Raw genomic sequence first — 14444 nt, forward strand, 5'->3', positions numbered from 1 at the left:
CCCTCCTGAATAGTGTCCTAGTGCTTGTGCCTCATTTCACTGAATAAATTAAGATCCCATTTGGAATCCGTTATTGTACACCCTTTCAGAATCTGGTAAGAAGGAGCCCACCTTCTCCTTTGAGATTTAGGCCCCTAGGTCCCCAAAGACAGCTGGGGGAGGTTTTAATCTGGATGCAAGAGGGCAGACTCTGTTTCAGTAGACATCTCCCTCGGAGTCCCACTTACTTTTATTTAGTGCATTTCAGTTAAAGTTCTCTGCCATATCTTCCTCCTTTTAAAACAAAAGTAGAAATAACAGTGAAGACTCTTTGAAGGATTTTAGAAGAAGGGATGGGTCAGGGTCCCAAAGAAAGCGGACAGCCATTTCTACAAACGGCAAAAGGCCTGTGAACAGAATGTAGAGAGAAACGTGTCCCGGAGAAGCTGCTCTGTGATGCCGTGGCTTGGGAAACGTGGCCACGGGACTTGGCCGTTTCCTCCCCATGTCGTTGCCCTGAGGAAGTGACAGTTCTTAGATACTGTTTTCAGTCTCAGTACAAAATAGACCTTTTCTATTTCATATTGTTGTCAGAAAAATCACCATCTCTCTCTCTCATGTAGTGACTGCCAAGGTATTTTGAAATATATCTACGTAGACGGATTTCATGATGCCATGAGCCCCTCATGCTTTTGCCTGCTCTGAACTTGTATGTCCAGTGTTTGAAGGGGCAAACTGATATGCTTTCCAGGCATTCATTTTCCAGCCAAACCTCTCCAGAAACACATGTTATTCCACAGAGTGAGGTGTTAAGACTTATAAAGTTCTGGCTCGATATGAAATGGTCAGTCTGTGTGAACTGCCTCTTAGAGTTGTATGAAGTTGAGATACCTGACTTATTTTTGCAACATAACCCAGAAATTTTCTCCCCCCTGTTCTGTTGTCTGTCTTGTTCTGCTTCTCCCTCATTTTATTTTTCCCACTTCTTTAACATTTATTTGTGAAAACACAAAGTATATTCTGTCTGTATTCCTCCCCCATAGACGCTCGTTTAAAATGTTTTTTGCACTTGTGTCCTCTGTTTTTTACTTACACCATCTTTCACTGTACTGTGTATGGGACATGATTTCTCACCTACTCATGTGCCATTAAAGATGCAGTATTAACCATGTGGCTTTTTTAAAGTGTTGGTATTTGCATTTATTTTGAAGATCCTTAAGGCAGCTTTGCAAATAAGTACTAAAACCGTACTAGCCCATAAAAGTGATTTGCTCTACTCATACGGTGTAGATGGCTAAGTGTTTGGTGTGCTCACCAGGTTATTTGTTCTTCACTAACAGTTCTTCATAAAGAGGAAGTATGGGCTTTCTCTTACCCCCCCCAGTACGGTTATTGAGGAATATGCCCAAATTCCGATCTGTTGTGGAAGGCTGCAGTGTGGCACAGAGCTCCCCCTCTGTGGCCCACGTGCCTTCTGCCTCAGGGCTGAGAGTGATTCGCTCACTGCTCCTGCCTCCGTTTCTCCGTTTTTATGAACCCATCCTCTCCCACATGTTGTAGCTCTTTGTTTTTGCTGATGTCCGTAAAATGGATGATTGCTGCTGTTGGACACAGTTGCTGTATCCCCGGAAACCACTGCATCTCTACTGGCCTGTTCCTATGTAATCTCTGCATAATGTTATCCTTCTCTCTCTTCCATTTCCCTATCACCAACCCCTATAGAGTCGGGATATAAGCCCAGAAGAGATAGATTTAAAGAATGAACCTTGGTATAAATTCTTTTCGGAATTGGAGTTTGGGAAACCGGTAAGTTTAATAGCTTCAGTGGTTCTAGACGCCTTTTTAAATAATGCTGTTGATGCATTGTTGCTGCTAAACGATCAGATCTATTTGGAAGGAATGCAGGAGGTGGGGAGCAGCGATTTCAGTGGGCAGTTGTGGGATTGTCTCTTCTCACTACAACCTGTAAGCTTTCCCTCACTTTACTTCACCAAGAAAGCAGTGATCCCTGGAACTATTTCTTGCCAGAAAAATAACAGAGAAACAAGACTAAATCATTGCATTAGAAACAAATATCCCACGCCTTGTAGATGGCATTATTTGGGCCATTGGTTCAATTACTTAACCAGGGTCTTTATGGCAAACTGAAAATAAGCAGGAAAATGCATTACACACTGAGAGGGGCAGCTTTAAAAAGATTTAAGTACATAGGCAATGGCAGTGCCCCAGAGAGCCTCTGTATGTAGATGTGATCCACGAATGGATCCCCATTACAGGTGGCTTGGGAGAACAATTTCTAGGAGTTGGTGTAGTATTTCCCAAAACTTGAAATGGGAGTTAGGCTGAACGCTATATTTGCTAGAATTTCCCTGTGATGTCGCTGAGTTGGCCTTGGCACAAACTGATTTTTGGCACTGACAGGAGGATTTTCTTAGCCCTGCCCCCTAAGGTGTATCACACAGAAGGGAAAGTTGAGTTCATTTTTCCACTGGAGAGGACTAGAAACTGACTTTAAACCTTTCGTTGCATTAAAGTCTTATTACAGCTGTAAAAATAAGAATTTACAGGTGGAAGAAGTCAGTGTATAAAGATAAGACATTTTGTTAGATGTTCATGTGAAACTTTAACCATTGAAACCTTGAAACCAGCATGGGAATCACTGCGGCTTGGAATGATAGTTTTATTTGCAGACAGGGGTTTTTATAGTTAAGTGTTAAATTCCACAGTGTATATTTTTCATTAAGATGAAGACAAAGACAAATGAAGTGGGTGCTGTGGAAATGCTAGTTTGATTCAGTGAGGCTGAGCTTTGTTAGAAATTTGAGGCGTCTTCTGGTTTAGGAGTCCCTGACCTACAAACTTCCTGCTGGTAGAATGTTTTCCTGCTGCCTCCTCATCTGCTAGATGTGGGTGGGGAAGGCACGTGTAGCCCTTGAGCTGTTCTGAATGAACAGCGCCACCTAGTGACCAGTGTAGAGGGAAGTGTCTGATGGGAAGTTGGCACTGTCTTCTCTCCCCAGAACTGTGTGGTGCATACCATTATTTCTCGGTTCTCTCCCTTTTTCCTATTCACCATTCAGACATCAAAGAAGTCTACTTCAGGCAACCTTCTCCACACTCAAATATTGAACAGTATCTTAACCCTTCTCTTTGTCCTAAAACTTGCTCAATTAACTCACACATTGAATCGTGTGGTCCCCTCCCCTTTCTACCAAATAATCAAAAAAAAAAAGACCATGATTAGTATATGTAATAATAGTGCTATCCTTTCATCAGGGAAAGCAAAAGCTGTCAGCTTTAAGTTATGTATGATAGTCTGTGCCATTGATTTTGCAAAGCCCTCTTGGAATCCACACATTTCTAGCCATTCCTCCTTTGCCAAATAACTAAAATTAGTTTCATCTGAAATATTAACCTTTAGAGAAAGATCTGAAACAATCTTATAATGTGATCCATTTGTTTTACTGAATCTGTCATTGCAAATAATTCCATTTTTGTTAGCAAAGAACAGTATTTCAGTCCCAGCATACATTAAGTTGGCTCTGTGGATAGCCTGGTAGAGTAACACTGTTTCTACTGGAAACCATGGTCTGAGCCCCACACAACCAATCCAAACAAATGTTGAGAACACAGTCCATTTTTGTATAGTGGGAACTTCCTAGAATGTGTGTCCCTACTCTGGTGTTCTAACTGCTTCTTAATTATATAAAGACTTAATGATGTTTTTCCAAAACGCCATTTCCTCTGAAGCCATGATGTTCCTTGCAGAGACCTTAGAGTCCTTAAATGGGACTACTTGACTGAGTCTTTTAAAGTATTAAGATAATACTGTGGAAGACTTGCCAAAACAACCTAAATATCCTGAGGAACAGCGTCCAAGATGAATGGTTCCTCATGGTTGGGAGCATCCGAAGGCTGGGATTATCATCCTGTTGAAACAACTGGATGACTGGCTCTTACTCCCGGGGTTGCGGAAGAAGGTGTGATAGGGAGAAATTTTTCTTCACTTCTGTCCTACCTTCGTCCCTCTGGGCTATAATAAAAGTAAGAGAGAGAAATCAAAGTGGCATAAACCACGGAAGTTGTTTTGTGAGGTTTTTCAGTCATTCAGAGGCAGAATAAAACTGAAACTCCTATGAAATCGTGTGGATCATCATTTCTACTTGTTTTTTATCACATACCAACTCAGGACCCACTTTTCCCAAGTGAAGCCTGCCAGAACTTAAACACTAGACATTTACCCTGAACTCCTTTCTTCCTCAACGCTTGCGCGTAAAGCCCACGACCCAGAATGAGCTGAAATTTTAGCAAAAATCTGGCTGAAGTACTTTTTAGCTCTGATACGTTGTTGTAGAATAGCAAATAATTCAAGACTCCCGGGGTCTTTTTGGAAGGATTTAAAACCAATTTAATTTGTAAGCACTGCCTTATTTTTTTTTGCAGTAAAGATGGAAATGATGTATCCTAAGTGACTTTAAAAAGTCTACTTCTCCTGGTGAACAGTCCAAGTGTAGTAAGTGTTTAAAATGAATGGTAATTGTTAATAGCACTTACTTTACAAATTGCAGAGTATATATATGCAGAGACGGCATTACTGACCCATCATTGTCAGTGATGAAAGTCCCTTGAACACTTACAGATTCATTACTAAGAGTCTGGATGTTAGGTTTTTTTTCTTTTCCCCCCTCTAATTTCTGCAGAAATCCGTGTGATTTCTAGAAGTAAGCTTGAGGCAAAATGTCATAGTGTAAACCAATTTGAATGCTTGCATAGAGTTACAGTGATAATTGCACAAAATTCCAGGAGTTACTAATGATCTCATCTTTTTCAGGGGTCATTGTATAAGACATTTCAGGTCTAAACAGGCAGAACAAGAAGGTCTGGTTGGTGGGGGAGAGGTTCAAGAATTACAGGAGCCTTGTAACTTTCAGATGTCCTACCCTCGCAGCCCTTCCCTCATGAAACTCACAGTTCTCCTGGCAGTTTTGTTTTGGGAACGCAGCTCTCATTCAAACTTAAAGAGTTAAAAGAGAAAACAAACATAACCCTACAGTCCGCTTTTCAAATTCAAATTATAAACTGTTCTCTAAGGCAGATGGAAGGGATGGCTGTACCACCAGCAGTGTTATCAAAGTCTGGTTAAGCCGCTAAAGGAGATTGTAAGTGTTGCCTAGTGAAATTGTCTAGTTAGTGCATTTATTGAATACCCCTTTTGTACCTGGATTTCATTTTCACAAACCACAGAAAACATATTTGGTCCAATTTACCTTACCCTGGCCAAATCTCCAAAGTCACACATTTATTAAACATGATGAATTTGGAGACTGCTTCAAAGACTGCTTCAAAAACGCAGACTCTCGGTGTCAAGGTTAGTTTGAAAACAACAGTGAGGATGTCTATCGACAATACTTCAATTTTAAAAAAAAGAAGAACAATGAGTAGTTTTAAAGTTTTGATTTTTGTTCAAATTGGTGTTAACGCTTTTTTTGCTTCTGATTTTGTTTTTGTTTCTGTTTTTTTAATGTTTTCAGTGTTTAGAGTCCAACAATGACTTACTCTTGAGATGTAGACATAGAAACTTCCCAGTTAATGTTTCTAGCTCCTAAATTCTGTAGAATCCCTCCCTGGGCAGCCTCCTCAGGAGGCCAGGTGCCCACCCCCTGTGCTTTGAGTTCACTTTTCTGTGTTGATACGGTTCTCCTAGCGTGCCCCTCTTTGTTTGAGCCAGTCTCCATGTTTGTCTTTATGTCTTTATGCTCATTTCTTCATTTCCTCCTCTGCTTCCCGTCAGCCTCCCAAAAAGATATGGGATTATACTCCTGGAGACTGCTCTATCCTTCCTAGAGAGGATAGAAAGGTAATTCTGCTGTGCCTCCTCCGTGGGCTGTGTGTGTGTTCTCTAGCCTGGTTAGTGTGAGTGTGTCGTGGGTTTTTTTCTTTTTTTCTTTTATTTTCTTAAATCATTTTTTTTTAACTCGATAACTTTTTTTTTCTTTTGGCTTGGTGATAAAACGATTTAACAAAGTCTCTACGACTTCTGCTACTAATGCTGAGAGGTTTTTAAAGCAATGCCTTATTCTCCTGACATATCCTATTTGTCACTGTCACTATACTCTGAAAAGAGAAAAAATAGGTCTCTCGCGAAAGGTAGGTTTCCGCAGTATTTGTAGTTCTCTCTAGCAAGTAGAATAGACTTTTGAAGCTCTGATGACCTCAGGATTTATATTTTCCCTGCCTAATGTTGCATTCTCTGTTTTCACGTCTTCACCTGATTTCTAGTGAGCTCTTGTGTTCGGTCATGCCATCTTTGCCTTATTAAAGCATAGCACTAAACAAATTCATTTTTCAAACTTAACCTTCCATTCTTTCTGCCTGTCCTCTAAACTAAAACATTCTTTCCCATCTTTTCTCTCTTCAACCAGACTAATCTAGAAAAAGATCTCAACCTCTGCCCAGCAGAGTTAGAGGCACATTTAGAAAACACGGAGACGCTTAATAAAGCACCCAGTGCAAACCTGTCCCAGGTATTTCCTAGTTTTTCTTCATGCTGTTGGTTCCTCTTCCAGCTCGGTTTTGTTTTCTTCTCTGCTCTCTGGTTTCAATGTAGTCAAGGCAATGAATGCTTATGCTGGGTCTTTAGAAACTGCATGGCTTTCAGACTCCTGCTTTCGATTCTTCTCCCCTCCCCCCGCCAACCTAATTTTTGCTTGAATTTCTTTTGAGCTTGGCATCTTCCTTAAAGGGCGTTTTTCAAATATTTTCAGGGTGGCTGGTGATTTAAACGACATCACTCCCTTGTCATTTTCTTTCTTTTCCTCTCAGGAGGTGACCCTTATAACTTTCCATCCTTTGCCCCCATATATCTTCTTCAAATTTTCCAGGAGCCATTTTGGGGGGAGATTCACTTTTCTTTTTCTTTTTCTTTTTTTTTAATCCCTGGGAGATACCAACCTCAGAGATCATTTTCAGAAAAACAGTGGTGGTGATTTGAGTGCCTGTTATGTGCATGGCACTGACAAAGTAGTTGTATTTGTCACTTGGAAGATCAGAAATTTCTCAATGAAAAAACATGCTCCAGAGACCAGACAGCCTGGCCACAAACAAGCATTTGAAACTCAACCTGTATTGACATTTTTAAAGGGGGCTATGTCAAAATGTGGTTTATTGAGGACTATGTCATAGAGAGAGTCCAAGGAAAACAGGTTCCCAAGGGGAAGAAAAATACCAAGTATTTGGAGAACCGCCCCCAGGGCTCCCTGACAAAACGAAAGGCTCTTAGAAGGAAACGGTATCTTTACAGAAAATAAAGAAGACAGGCAGGCACTGCTGAAGAGGCTAGGAAGGTCCACAGACTATGGCAGGAGGAGTGGAAAATACTATAGATTGTGTTCTATTTAAGCAGAACAAGACAAGGAGGGTCAGACCGCCAGCATGAGTGACTCAGCTTCTGAAAACTCTTGGGTGCTGGACCATCAAGCCAAGGAAGGAGTGAAGAACCCAGGGGGTTATGGCAGCAGCCAGGGTGGGCTGAGATAAAGTCAGACACTTAGGAACTGCAGGCAGATGAGGAAAGTTGGGGTTTGAGAATCCAGACCCCTCTTCAGAACTTGGGGGAGGCACAAAGGTGAGCTACAGTGCCCACAGTCAAGGCAGATAGGTCATGGGGCAGGGAAAGGGGGTGCTCAGCTTCAGCCAAGGTGGAGACTGGAACCAGCTGTAGCCCCTGTGGGATAGAAGGTCTGAGCTAGTTCAAGAGTGAGAACTAACTGCAGGTAAGTCCTAACATGTTCTGGAGTAAGACAGGAGTGCTAGGATTATAGGTCACAAAATGAATCAGGGGTTTCTTTTCAAAGTAGTCTAATAAGAGCAGCTCTATAACACATGCAAAGATGGAAGACAGCTGGAGAATTACTGAACTCACTGAGGCTTCCCTGAGGTTAGAGACAGTTTCCAGTACCTGGACTTCTGCCCAGGGCAAGGTGGGCACAAAGAAGGGTCTGATGCATGATTGAGTCATTTTCACATTGGTTCAATTATATGTTCCCCATTAGTCGCTAATAGGTATGGGATGTGTGGAGAGGGGCTCTAAATCAGCACAAAAAAAAAACAAAAAAAAAAAAAAAAAAAAAAACAATGAACTTTGCCTTCAGGAACATGACCGTTTAGGCACGCTCCTAAATAAAAGATCTGCAGCTGTACACAGCAGTGCCTGCAAAGAGCTTAAAGAATGGCATGGGCTCTGAGTGCCAGGCAGAAGAGTGATCTTGTGGAAAAGTAGGGACAATTTCTCAGGGGGTTGGCTGGGACATTAAAGGATGAGTGCAGTGTGGTAGAAATAGTGATAGAGATGGGGACATCCATGTGAGGCACGTGAAGAGCAGAGAAGTGATCGTGTTTAGCATGTGAAGGAGTAAAGTAGAATCAGCTGTAATAGAAAATTGGGGGTGGTAGGTGGGAAAGAGGGTTGACCCTGGATTATAGAGGTTCAGAACACACAGTTAAGAGATGATTTTGTCCACAGCCCAATGATGTGATTCAAGTGTTGTTTTAGGGAGGTTGGTGTCCTCACAAGAGAGGCTGAGTTGAAGGGAGAACCTCCTGTTGGAGGTGCAGAGGGCACGGAGCCTACTGTGGTGGTCCAGGCATGGAGTAATGAGAGCCCACACTCCAGTGGCATCAACATGAAGTGGGGGAAAGGGGTGGCTGTGAGAGTGCTCACAGAGGAAATTGGAATGGAACATTTTAACTAATTGGTGTGAAGAACAAAGAATTTGGGGATGGAATAGGGACAAAAACAACTCTAGGGTTTTGGCCAGGAAGTGGGAAGAATTGGGGGCATCAGTCTGTCATGTAAGAAAGATGGGGAGAAAATCCATGCAAAGGTAAGATGGAGTTAGTTTTAGGTGATTCATTCTTGAAGTGTTGGGTGGGTATCACCAAGGGCATATCCAGTAGGCAGCTGGAAATACAAGACTAGGTCTCCTAAGAGAGGAAGGGGCCTACAACGTCAGTTAGAGTCACTTGTGGAGAAGAGATGGCTGAAGCCCTGGGAGCAGATGGAAGATTGAAGGGCAGGAAGGAGGAGAGCAGCAACTACCCCCTAGGATGTTGGATGACATGGAGCAGAAGAAAGAGAGGATCAGAAGGTGAACAGGTCAGAGTGGTGGAACAAGAAGAGAAAGTATGACAACTACCCTGTGCTCCAGAGAGGTCCCCAAAAGTAGACTCCAAGGAAAGGTCAGTGGGTTTGATAACCAGGAGATTTCTAAAATCCTTCGAGATTGCTGGGTGAGGAGTTGCTAGAGTGGGGAAGCATCTGGGGATCCCCTAGGGGTACAAGCACTGTTGAAAACATGTAATTGTGGAAGGAAGGAAGGGAGGGGGGTATTCCTAAAGGACTCTGCAGGGTCACACAAAAGTTTTCCAAGATGAAGACCCAGACTAGGACAGGTCCCTAAGGTAGGAGATGGGCAGGAGACATCAGTGCGGGCAAGAGGGCTGCCTTTTCTGAGGAATAATGGCAGGTAACTGGGGGTGGGGGAGGGTAGAGTCCTCATCCTGGGGCAGAGGCACCCTCCAAAGTGAGAGGACCCAGCAGGTTGAGGGTAGGTGGTTCAGCAGGTTGAGGACCAGGTGGGTGAGCCCCGATAAAGATTGCTTCCCCTCCTGTCCTTTCCTCCCTCTTGGACAATCTTCCTTTTCTTTCTCCCACTGTTTCTCTCTTTTCCCCCGGTATCTCCTCCACATAGCGTCTTTTCCTTGAAGTGATTATTATTAGTGATAGGAGTATCTTTAAAAGTTAACTTATTCATTGATTGATTCAACTACCACATTATTTTTTAAAAAAATATATTGAGCCCTTCACCTTTTTTTTTTTCTTCCAAGACAAAACAGAAACCTTAGACTACTTAATTACGTTTTCTCTGCATGTAATTCTTGGTGGTTTTCTTTCTTTTGCATAATTGCCTGTCATTTTATAAAATGCTCCCCTACTCCTAGGTTTTGTGAAACTGCATTTCCCCATTTCCGCATTCCAAATCTGCAGGGATGAACAAATGATCTAAATACAGTGTGGTCTTTTCAAATGCATTTTTGTATTTTCTGTACCTAAGGTGTCGGGTGACCCTCTCTCCTGATGTGGCATCTGGGGTGCATGAAGGAGTCTCTGGTGGGCTTGCCAGGGGCTCCAAGGACTGGGGATGAGCTGTTGAAGGTGGTGTTGTCCATGTCACTAATGCATGTTGGCCAGATGGTGGGCTATCCACTCATGGATCTATATTTATATGAAAGATAAGTCTAAGCTAGGGGCCATCTTCCACTATACCCAGAGAGCACCTGCTGGCCCAGAAATCCTCCAGCACAGACCCCTTTCCAGCTAAGGGCCCATCTCCCAAAGGTCCTTGGCTACATCAGGAAAGGAAAGGGGCTGCTCTCTTCCCCCTTGACTAGGAACATCTGATACAAAATAAATGATCTACATTCTTTTCTTTTCTTTCTTTTTTTGGCATTTACAGAGCTCGGCAGTCAGCCCCAGCCCGGATATTTCTGCGGAAGCTCCTGGATAGTAAGTTGCCACCCCGTCCGTGGCCTGATGTATTAATGTCAGAGATGGAAAGAGGCTTGTGTTTTGGATCCGAGTGTGCTTTACTTGTGTCAATCTCGTGGCTTCAGTGATAAGTAACAGTTTAATCATCATTTTCAAATTATTTTTCTTCTGTTTTCTCCTCCTCCTCCAAATTCATTTTTGCCATGATTCCTATTACCTTTGAGAAGCTTTTCCGTGTGCTGGCATCTTTACCTTTAGAATGTGAGTTTGAGTTGGGAGTCCAAACCCACCTCGTTGGCTGGTTCTTGGATGGGATGTGTGACTGAGACACGCTGCGCTGGGTGTAAAGGTCGGGGGATGGTGGGGTTGGGTCCTTGGTTGGTACCTGTCCCAGGGGAAGATGGGGCCAGGAGGGGGCTGACTTGACTGATGCTGAAAGGTGTGGATTTATTTCCTCGCAGCAATCAGGATTCTGCCTGGATGATATGTGCACACTTTGCTCACTTCGCAGAGTAACCGCCAGCCTCTTTCCCCCTCTCCAGACCATCCAGAGCCCTGCGCCAGATGACTTTTCTCAGTATTTTGCCATGCAGCCATTATCCCAGCTAAAACGTCACCATGCGGTCCCCTGCCCCTTACCTACGCAGTACATAGCGAGCACTGAACTCATATAAGTAGGCCCTGAGCCTCCCTGTACCCAATTTAATATCTCATTCTTAGAAGTACAATGAGGAGGAAAGGCACAAGCGTTTCCTGTTACATTGGGATTGGGTAAACCCACAACAAGCAGTTTTCACCTCTTCAAATAGAAGCCTGGCTTGACTGGAATGCTGAGTTTATGGAATTTTTGGCAAATGTTGTGGTCCTTTGGGAATGTCCTATGTACCTTGCCAAAGAATGCATTCAGCAGGAGGAGTTTCATTTGAAAGTCGGCTGGGATTAGGCTATTTCAGTGGAAAATTGGAAAAATCTTAATTCTTTTAGCACAGTGACCAAATCTCTAGCTAGATCCATTCTGTTCATTTTTTTTCTTTTTATTTTTCTTTTTTTTTTTAAATATTTTATTTATTTGACAGATCACAAGTAGGCAGAGAGGCAGGCAGAGAGAGGAGGAAGCAGGCTCCCTGCTGAGCAGAAAGCCCATGCGGATGCGGGGCTCCATCCCATGACCCTGGGATCATGACCTGAGCCGAAGGCAGAGGCTTTAACCCACTGAGCCACCCAGGCACCCTCATTTTTTTTTCTATAAATATGTGTGTTAATGATTATGATCAATTTATCCCAGCATAAGAAGAAATTGAGAAGATATATTAGAACAGCAGCTAGAAGGGAAGTTACCTGCCTGAGAGGACAGTCCATCTTGGGACAAATCCAGGCATTAAGTCTTGTGCCTGCTGTTGGGTCAGTCATCAGGCCAGCAGTGTGACAAACATCAAAGCTCAGATCTAGTGTCTGGACCCTTTCCCGATCTCCCTCCACTCTGGGCTCGGAGGCTCACTGTCTGTAAGGAGCTAGTTGAACTGTGCCTTCAGCTGCAAGGATGATAAGTCACAGGTCCTCTAGGTCCCTAGAGATGTGCTTTCAGAAGTGAAGTGCAGCAGATGCCCTTAAGCTACCTGCAGACAAAGGCCACAGCTCCCTGCAAACTCTCCTTGTCCCCCGAGGCCACCTTTTTTGTCACCTGGACAGTCCTGACTGCCCACTGATCGCTCCAGGTCTCTCCCTGCTCCTATAGTCCTGTTTTCAGGATGGCCCAATGTTAATCCCTCTGCCTGGTCTCCCCCCTCAACCCCCTTTTCCTTTCCCCATCTTCCCAGAGTGCGTGGGACAGGAAAGGCTGCTGCTGGTAGCTGGTTGAATGGATTCCTTAGTCAATTCCCTTAGTGAGTTCTTACTGGATCCGGGGCACTATGCTTACTATTATCATAGGGGCACAAGGTATCATCCCTTACTAGTTTGGACAGCAAATCACACGTCCCCAAAAATGTTGCTAAATGAGAAGGCAAAGTGGTGAATGAAGGACACTAAGGATTGAAAGTATTCCCGGTTTGGGCCCTCAGGGTGTAATTAGTCAATATGATAAGTTAATAAATAAATAAGAAAATCATAAATGTATTCCAAAGAGAAAGCAGCGCCCACGGGCTGTCAAAGTTAGGAGCGCAGGTCTTGAATGAAATAATCCTAGTGATTTACTGGACGTTTACGATGCACCAGGCCCTGTGGTTGGCGTCGTAGCTACTACGTTCCCTCATTTAGTCCTTTCACCATTCCAGGACGGAGCATTGTGTTTGGTCCCCATCTTACAGGTGAGGAAACAGGTACATAAAGGCAGTGTGATGCCTGTGATTCCCCCCGCTGACACCTGATAAAGCCATAGCTGAAGGAGGAAAAATGAAGTTCTAGGCCAGGGGATGGTGTTAGTGATAAGCTCTCGTTTGCTTATCCTGATTCAGAATGAGGCAGGAAATTCACAGAAAACATGCCGCAGTTGACCGGTCTTGAGGGCTTAAAAGAAAAAAACAACGTCAGTAACTGTGTAATACTGTGTGAGCAGGATCGAAGGACCTGAGGCAAACTGCTTCAAAGAGCAAATTGCTTTCAGAAAATTCTAAGTATTTGTGGACCTGAAGATATTTGCTGGGTTAATTTATCAAGCGCTCTTATTTGTGTCATTGAAATCTCCAAAGACCTCTGTGTTTCAGTCATAGCCTGGCTCTCATGAACCACTTGGCAGGAATAGATGAGTTTTATCCTCCTGCTAGTCTTCCACTTGGGGATTTTTCAGTAAGGCAGGCGGGGTTTTCTTCCATTTTGTTCGAACGAGGAAGTAAGGTTTTTTTCCTTGTTTAGAATTGGTGGGAAGCCTGACACCCAGGGAGGTGCACAGCAAATGTTTGCGGAATCAATGAATGTGCTTGTGAGTCTTAATTAACTAGCATCCAGCGCACTTAGCAATGAGGGTGGCATTTGCAGCCAGGATCTGGCCCCTCTCGCTGGATGGTTGGGGAGGATGTGTTGAAAGAAACATTGGCCAGACTGGACTTACCCCAAGGATTGAAGGAGAAGGCACAGGATGCCCCACATTCAAAAACATTGGGATTTAAAAAAAAAAAAAAAAAAAACTGGTCACTGAAGAAGTTGTGTTCATATCTTGGGCAGAATTGCAGTTTTGGAATTTTATTAATTAGTATGATTACATTATCACTGTGTTAAAAGAATATGGGTATAGAGAGGAAGAAATCTACCCATAGTCCCCAATATCCCAGTAGAACTACCAGTCCTTATTCTCAAAAATTATTTTTTTAATGCTTGAAATAACAGTATCCAATTTTGTATTTTATTTCTCTAGAGTTATCAGATCTTAAATCAGTCCTGAAGACTACTCATTCTCATCGTTGGCATTTCAGCATGGATTACCACTCAGTTATTTCTTTTTTTTTTTTTGCCTAACCAAAGAGCTTTCCTCTATTTGGCCAGCAGGTGGTGCTCAAGAACAAGCTTTTTTCCAAAAAAAAAAAAAAACAAAAAACCCCAAAACCAAAACCAACCCTTTCTCTTAACCTGAGATCAAAACACAAATCATTACCTGAAGAACTAAATGAAACATTAGAGACTACCTTGAGCCTTGAAAATGTGATTTTCATTTCTCAGAAATCTACATGCGAGCATTCAACTTTACAGAATCATTTATTCTATTATTTATTGAAAAGCAGTGGTAGGCACCAGGCGTGCAAAGATTGGTAACGTAAACCGCCTGCCCTCAAGAGGCTCAGAGTGTAATGGGGACACAGACTTGTAAATCACGGATAGAAGCCGGTGTGGTAAACGCCGCGACAGGACACAGGAGAGAGGGAACGACAATCACGTATTATAAATCTAAAAGATCATTTTCTTCCTGCAGTACAAAGGCTAAAGAGGA

At 43.1% G+C, this 14444-nt stretch overlaps 1 protein-coding gene across 50 annotated transcripts in view; it reads left to right on the plus strand.

The window, feature by feature from the left end:
• Positions 1-14444, plus strand: part of SORBS1 (sorbin and SH3 domain containing 1) — a 225844-nt gene that overhangs the window by 168216 nt on the left and 43184 nt on the right. For 30 of the 50 annotated variants that reach the window (XM_032883920.1, XM_032883820.1, XM_032883811.1 and 27 more), the window contains 4 exons: positions 1702-1785; positions 5771-5836; positions 6402-6503; positions 10494-10543. In XM_032883920.1, the coding sequence (XP_032739811.1) occupies positions 1702-1785; positions 5771-5836; positions 6402-6503; positions 10494-10543 (302 nt within the window). The remainder of the gene's footprint in view (positions 1-1701; positions 1786-5770; positions 5837-6401; positions 6504-10493; positions 10544-14444) is intronic. The other 20 variants (XM_032883933.1, XM_032884120.1, XM_032884055.1 and 17 more) reach the window with 5 other exon arrangements.

The sequence above is a fragment of the Lontra canadensis genome, unplaced genomic scaffold, assembly GCF_010015895.1.
Source record: "Lontra canadensis isolate GAN:19392208 unplaced genomic scaffold, GSC_riverotter_1.0 scaffold3, whole genome shotgun sequence".
Classification (NCBI taxonomy): domain Eukaryota; kingdom Metazoa; phylum Chordata; class Mammalia; order Carnivora; family Mustelidae; genus Lontra; species Lontra canadensis.